Source organism: Elaeis guineensis, chromosome 12, assembly GCF_000442705.2.
Source record: "Elaeis guineensis isolate ETL-2024a chromosome 12, EG11, whole genome shotgun sequence".
Taxonomy (NCBI): domain Eukaryota; kingdom Viridiplantae; phylum Streptophyta; class Magnoliopsida; order Arecales; family Arecaceae; genus Elaeis; species Elaeis guineensis.
This window is the reverse complement of record NC_026004.2, coordinates 4,076,843-4,084,332: the sequence shown is the minus strand read 5'-3', so window position 1 is coordinate 4,084,332 and position 7,490 is coordinate 4,076,843. Positions and strand designations below refer to the sequence as shown.

Here is a 7,490-nt window from a genome sequence, read left to right as displayed (position 1 = left end):
CGGATTCGTCGAGGAAAATATGGAGGTAGGCGATCATCGAAATCGGCGCATGAAACGTGCCAAAATTCAGGATGCAGTGACCATCAGACGGGTGGAGAACTCGCTCAATGAGAGTGCCGCGTAGAGTGGCAGGTTGGAGATCGCGATTGATGGCTGCGCCTGAAAGGTGCATCACATGGTGCAACCACTTCCCGCCGCTATTGCTGTTGTTGGAGATCTTGGACAGTCTCCATTAGGCTTTTCACCTGCTGCATGAGGGCAGCAAATTCAGAATCTATCATCACCAGTGGTCGTGAAGCACTCGACTCTCCACAGATCGTCAGAGGTGCCTTACACTACGACGAGCATCGAACAAAACCAGCAAAAATAGTCTGTGCCCTTGTCTTGGCCATGGAGGTCTTTGAGAGAGAAGAGATTTTTTTTTGCTTAATTTTCTTCCTACCTGGCGCACCAAACTGTTGCGACTTTTCTCTGATTGGTAGTCGGTAGTCGGCCTGGAGCCGACTAGGATCCGTGCCTATTAGTAGGCAGCAGGAGTGCTGAAAGATGATGTGCTATCGTCGGAGAAGGTGCACACAGTTAAGGCCGAGACTGAGGACGGTGAGATTGATTGGAGAAGGATGGTGCTGGGCTCCGCTCGGTGCCGGAGAAGATGAACCTGTAAATAAAGTTTCACCGAAGGTGGCTCTAGTGATGATCCTCCAGCGCTCAAGTTAGCGAGATGGATCGAGAGAAAAGAGCGATAGAGTAGCGACAGAGTCTCTGGATTGCTAATAGTATGCATATCTGGAGGGATCCCTGCTTACCTCTATTTATAAGGGGAGCGAAATGAACGACGAGAAGACAGATGATTATATCAATCATGTCCTACCGTATGGTGCCGCATGGTGCCGCGTGGGCATCTTTAAATACTGACGGTGAGTGTGCCTTCTATTCAGAGTGCTTATGGCGGCGGATGCTATCGGACGTGGGGTATAATAAATGACTCTGTGGGTGCATTTAATGAATTCATGGTATCCCATCACGGTGCGCAACTAACCGACCAGAGTATGGTGTCTGAGTGATATGACCTCAATGCGGCCTGTCAAAATTGCATGATGGCCACGTTCGGTACTCAGTTAGTCGGCAGAGGCCTGTGTAGTCGGAGTCGGCAAGGTGATGCCATGGAGAGGTGGTACCCCGCCATCGACTGATGTAGTCGGCCGCATGCCGAATATGAAGTCGGTTGCAGACCGAGCATTGTTCAGCATAGTGGGCCGTAGGTGGCATGTAAATCTTAGTCGGCTTTATGTCGACTGAGAGTATGCTGTCCTTAGTCGATCAGATATCCACGATGGTGGTCGATGTCAATCTTGTTGGTCGGGACTCATCAATTCGAGTCAGATTGAGCGGCAGTACATAGCTTAGATGGTGTAGCTCTTTTAGTCAGCTCGGAGATGGAAATGTGTGGTAGTCGGCTAAGCGACTGAGATCTACCCCAACAGCAACAAAATCATATTGGATGATTTTTTGAACAACCAGTACAATAACTAATATTTTCTGCTCATATATTTAATTCAAGGATCCCGATGCTTCCTTACATAATTATATTTGTCTAGTCCAATAAACTTAAGTCACAAATCACATGAAATGCCAACATGTGGAGCTTAGGAAGTAGAAGAAACCAGATCAGCTCTTTGGCTTGCTTGGCAAAATCTGGGCCTAGTTCGAATATTTAGTTGGAAGACTTACAAATTGATCATGAAACTTTTGTAACATCCCGGTCCAATTGAGTCTAGAATCAGCCCACAGCCCATTAAAAAAAAAAAATAAGGGAGAAGACTCCCGAAGGGAGACTTCTTCCTCCGTTCACCGGCTCCCAATCGGAGTCGGAAAGAGCTCCCTCCAGCTCTATTTAAGGAGGAGAACCCTCCTCTCTCCCTCTCACCGAAGATCCTAAGCCCAGTCGGCGGCAATCGTCGGAAAACCACCGCGGAGACCCAACCTGTGCCCGTCCAATTTTTCGTCGGAAAGCCTCACGACGTCGAAGGTGAGCCTCCTCCTCCTTCCTCTCTTCTCCCCTTTCCTTCCCGTGCCGGTGTGCACGCTCGCCGACGACCAGAGTCGCCAGATTTTGTTGCGGAAGAAACCTCTATTTTATCCATTTTTCTTCGATTTTTCGACGCCGGTGGTCACCGCCGACCACCGATTTGGTCCCTCCGAGCTGTGGGATCGCCGGCCACCGCTATGTCGGCTGCGGCCCTTGGTCGACCGAGCAAAGGAGGGAATTTGAGATTTCCTGTTTCGGCTCAAGAGAGGGCCGTGGGAAGAAGAAGGAAAAAAAAAAAAGAAAAAGAAGGAAAAGAAAAAAAAAGGAAAAGAAAAAGAAAAAGAAAAAGAAAAAGAGAAAGAAAAAAAAAAAAGAAAGAGAGAATTTTTTCTCTCTCCTCTCTCTCCTTTCTCTTCCTCTTTCCTCTCTCTACCTTCTCTCTCTAGATTCTCTCTCTAGATATTTTTCTCTCTCTTTATGGATTTTATCTCTCTAGTATCTTTCTCTCTTTGATTTCATCACGGATCTTAGGATAAACTTGAGATGAAAATAAGATAATCTGAGATTGCTTCGAAATTCGTACAGTAGATTAGATCTCGATCCGATCTTTAATCGAAATTGATAACATCAATCATGGTTAATCCATATTGAGTCGCCCTGATATGATCTTTGATGATCTCGATCATGATTGCCTCATCTGAAGAATACAAAAATTTTTTCTCTCTATTTTTTCTCTTCACTTTCTCTCTCTACTTTCTCTCTCTAGAATTTTCTCTCTCTTCATGGATTTTCTCTCTCTAAAAGTCTTATGGATCAGTGGAGGATCCAGATACTTAGATAAATCTTAATTTTGATTAATCCTAAGAGAGATCCTCGATTTGTGTTATTAGGATCGATTATCGGTAATTTCTCTATATATGATTTTTATATTGATCAGGGTCATGAAGAGATGATTGTCTGCATATGATATCGAGTGGAATATTTTGTTAAAAAAATTCATAAATCAAAGAAGAACATTGATTTCTGTGCTTGGATCAGTCACCGGTAAAGGTAAGAATCCCTATACATGATCACTATTATATATATGCTATTTTACTGTTGGTCTTGCATTATTGGTTTTGCATCGTCGAATTTGAGATCGATGAATTTATCATACCTGAGATACTGTTATTTGATTTTGAGCATGAGTATGTTATGTCAATATATATATATCAGAGATTGATGGCATGATTATATGGATATGACATATCTGAATTGATCATAATGCAAGTCTGAATTGATTTGATGAAATCAACACATAATGATTAAATGAAAAGAAAGAGATATATGGTATGGACTAGTCTTGTCATGTGGAACAGCCAGTCAGGAGCTTATGCCTGGGACAGTCCGCTAGGAGCTTATACCTGGGACAGCCCCCACTGGCTTACAAGTGAATCAGCCGGCCAGGAGCTCATGCCTGGGACAGGCCACCAGGAGCTTATGTCTGGGACAGCCTCTCACGAACTTTCGTACGTGGGACAGCCGGCCAGGAGCTCATCCTAGGACAGCCTTGAAAGGCTTTTTAAGTGGATTCGATCCGGATGATGACTGAGGTATAGACTTGATTAGTCCAGAACCAGAAAAAAAATATTAAAAATCATGTGATTATGAAAAGAGAAATGAAAGATAAGACATGAAATAATTGTTAAATAAAAGTGTTTCACCTGTTAACATATGATGATGCATCTATTTTAACAAGATAGAAAATTTATGGATATTTATATTATTCTGGACATTGAACATTGGATTTTATATTTTATTATTTATCTTTATTTTTAGATTATATTATTATATCAGTGTGATATGGAAATTCTTACTGGGCTGTAAAGCTCACACTTCTTCATCTTTCTTTTTCTTCTCAGAGTTACAGGACGTTCATGATTGGCTATGGCTTAGATTTATGGGTGAGCAGATGGATAGATAGAGTGTCATAGTATCTGATCAGAGGATTGAAGAAATTTAATTTGTAATTATGTAAAATTTTATGAATTATTATTGAAATTAATTGTTATGGATGTTAAGCCATCACGTATCCGACCCGGATGTTAGGTTCGGAGCGTGACAATTTTACTATTGCTTATCCATGACGCTGAAACTCTAGTGCCTACTCATCTTTGTTTGGTGCTTCCGGCAGCTACTCGGTTTTCTCCAAGTTTATATTTTCTGGACAGTTACCTATCTTGTAAACCTTCTTGCTCTGTCTTTTTTAAGTCTTGTAAACTTTCTTACTGATTCCTAATTAACCGGAGTCTGAAACTCTATACCGCAACTTCTGCTAATAAATCAAGGTGGCTATTTCCTTACGTCCTCTTCAATCAAAAAAAAAAAAAAAGCTCTTTGGCTTGCTGCCACCTTAGAGTTGAGACGAACTTCACACAGCTTGAACTGTGGAGAGAGGTGGCATCAAATGGACCAAAGTACAAGTTGATCTCCTTTTTGTCGCTGTGGCGTGCCTTGGACGATCATAGTGATGATAGTTCAGATCATAATTTCGAGTCAGTGGTTTCCACTTGGCAGGCTAACGATCAAATATAGGGTCTGCAGTCACCTACTCCGCGTGAAGCCAATTAATAAATACATCCAAGATTTTGACAAGTGATGACAAGGCTACGGTTGGTTAGGCTCTGCCCTTCTGATCATTTACTGGTTAAAGAAAGAAAGAGTAGAAAGATTGACATAGATAGAGCAAGCTATGTTTGCTTTCTGTGAGAAAAGTTCAATTATTAGCAAGGCATGTCCATTAGCCACCCAAATCGCACCAGTTTGCAGCCGTGTTCTTTTTTTTTTTTTTTTTTTTTTCTATCATGCTAATAAGTAGAGGTTGGTCCCAACTCCCAAACGTCACCACCAATGACCTCACGGACCCGGACGGAATTTGATGTCAAATGCACCACGAGGGTAAATTTTTAGAGATTCCAGAATACCTTTTATTATCCTATATGCTAATATACCATATTATAAGATCAAGACGGATAATAATATTAATAATGATAATAAAATACAAGAAAAAAAGAGGTCCTTTCAAAAGCCATCACTCTGACCCATCCATGTACAACGAATCCAAGTCTTGTTCTTCCCCCACCTTTCTCGCATTCTATTCTCTTCCCTTCACGTGAGAATCTCCCACAACCCACCTGGACCCACCACCATCTCGCCCGATTTAAATCCCAAGAGAGCCGTTAGCCGCCTCGCCCCCAAACCAGCAGCAGCAACCGCAAACTTTTTTCTCATGGAAGAAGATCCTTCCAGAGAAGGAGGGAAGGAAGGAGAGACCAAGTACCGAGGAGTCCGGCGCCGGCCATGGGGGAAGTACGCGGCGGAGATCCGCGACTCCACCCGGCACGGCGCCCGCATCTGGCTCGGCACCTTCAACACCGCCGAGGAGGCCGCCCGGGCCTACGACCGGGCGGCGTACGCGATGAGAGGTGCACTCGCCATCCTCAATTTCCCTGATGAATTCCATTCTCGGAGCAGGAGCAGCAGCAGCAGCTCGGCGTCCACGAGCTGGGGCGGGGCCAGCAGGGAGCAGAGGAACCAAGTGATCGAGTTCGAGTACTTGGATGACAAGGTGTTGGAGGACATGCTGGGGCATGGGGAGGAGAAAGGTGGCAAGAAGAAATAAAAGGCTATCCTCGTGATCGAAGCTCATCGATCTGCTTCTCTAAGTGAATAATTTTGTTTGGTTTTCAGTGCACTACACCTCCTTATATATGAATGTGTCTCCCTTTCCCTAATAGCTCTTGCCATGCTTTCATAAAACCAATACAAGTCGTATTCTCCCCACAAGAGGTTGTATGATATAAATTATCAGTGTAAGTAATTCTGGTGCATAGATGAATGCTGTTGGGCTTGCTGCTCCAGTTATTACCTTAAAGTTTGTGTGTGTCTCTCTCTATATAAATATATATATGTGTGTGTGTCGGTGAGATAGGGAGAGAGGGAGAGAGAGAGTTTCTTGTGATCGATGAGTGAGATGGTGGGTGATGGGATAATTAAAGCTATGATGCTTTTTAATGGACTTCGTGCACATATCGACTTCATGAACAGTAAAATAAGAGAGGAATGTGATTTCCATCATGTTAACCTGTTCTGATGTGCAGAACTACTGTTTAGGTTTCTTGACTCCTTATGGCAGGAGACGTATTGCACGCTAACAACGTTTGCTTCCCATATATCCAGTGGTTGATATGTTTTTGCGTAGACCACTGTCTCACGAGGATCGATAGTGGCTGTTCTTATCACACATACAAATTTTGGGCCCGGATGGTGCAGGTATGATAATGGGGGGTCAAATCATTTTTACTCCTGAAGAATGATGGATGGTTGTTCTGTCCGTAATATGGAGTAGAAATGTCCATGGTTTACACCAGATTTGTTTTTTTGTTTTTTTTTTTTTTTTTTTGAGGGGAATGGAGGTAGCGAGATGCTGCCCTAGAATTTTATTAAGGAAAGAAATATTTATGAAAGTAGAGAGAAAGAAGTAAAAGAAAAAGGAGAGAAGAAGAAGAAGAGTTACATAACTGACAATAATGAGTCAAGATTTCTTCATAGTTATCGGTGGTTCTCCTCCATTTTCACTAAGCATAAGCACTCCCAGCTATGGAAAGAATGGAGCGCTATTTGTAGGATGGAATAAATGGGCCGACTTCTTTGAAGAAAAATCCTCTCGTTTTGCTGTCGCCAAATCTCCCAACAAACGGTTGCAATAAGTTGTTCACCTACTCTTTCATATAACAACTTTCAATTTTCCACTCACCAGTTAGTTTAAAAGTCATGAAAATTTTTACGCCAGCCTTTTAGCTTCAATTGAACTATGATGGTAGATCAAATGCTTTTGGAGAATGAGTACCTTACAAATAAATGATTAACTAATTCATTATGAGCACCTTACACCAGGTTTGTTAGACACGGTGATTCATCATGAGAAGACTAAAATCACTCTATTTTAAGGCTCAAAAAAATATTTAATGACATCATTAATTAGAGGATGGTAGAACAGCATATAACTACACATGTTTTATTTTGGAACAACAATGTCATGCATGCATAACATGGGATAGATACACTTCAAACCCATTCTTCAAATCCATGTTGTGAACTGAACCTTAAATTATACAAGAAACGGACTCTAATACCATTATGTTACCAACTTACTATTGAATCACAGTCACTTGTCCCGTGTTGGTTCCTATTTTTTCATCATGTGCTCCCTAAATTTTACTAGAAAAATTAGCAATTCGTCGCCACCAAACTTGGAGGAAGCTATTTCAGCACTCAAGCAAAGAAGAACAAGATGCAACGGGAAAAAGCGATCTTGCTATATTTTGTTGATGGAAATGGGAGTAGTTTGAGATTACCACCAATCTTTTGTTCATAAGAAGACCATTTACAATAGCAGAATAAAGAAAAACAGAATTATTAG

General features: G+C 42.0%; 1 protein-coding gene across 1 annotated transcript; it reads left to right on the top strand.

Annotated features, from left to right (window-relative positions):
* The first annotated feature begins 5,204 nt into the window (after window positions 1–5,204).
* On the top strand, window positions 5,205–5,906 carry LOC105055583 (ethylene-responsive transcription factor ERF096-like). Its single transcript, XM_010937445.4, has one exon. The coding sequence runs from the start codon at window positions 5,298–5,300 to the stop codon at window positions 5,688–5,690; it is 393 nt and encodes a 130-aa protein (XP_010935747.1). The 5' UTR covers window positions 5,205–5,297; the 3' UTR covers window positions 5,691–5,906.
* The last annotated feature ends 1,584 nt before the right edge of the window (window positions 5,907–7,490 follow it).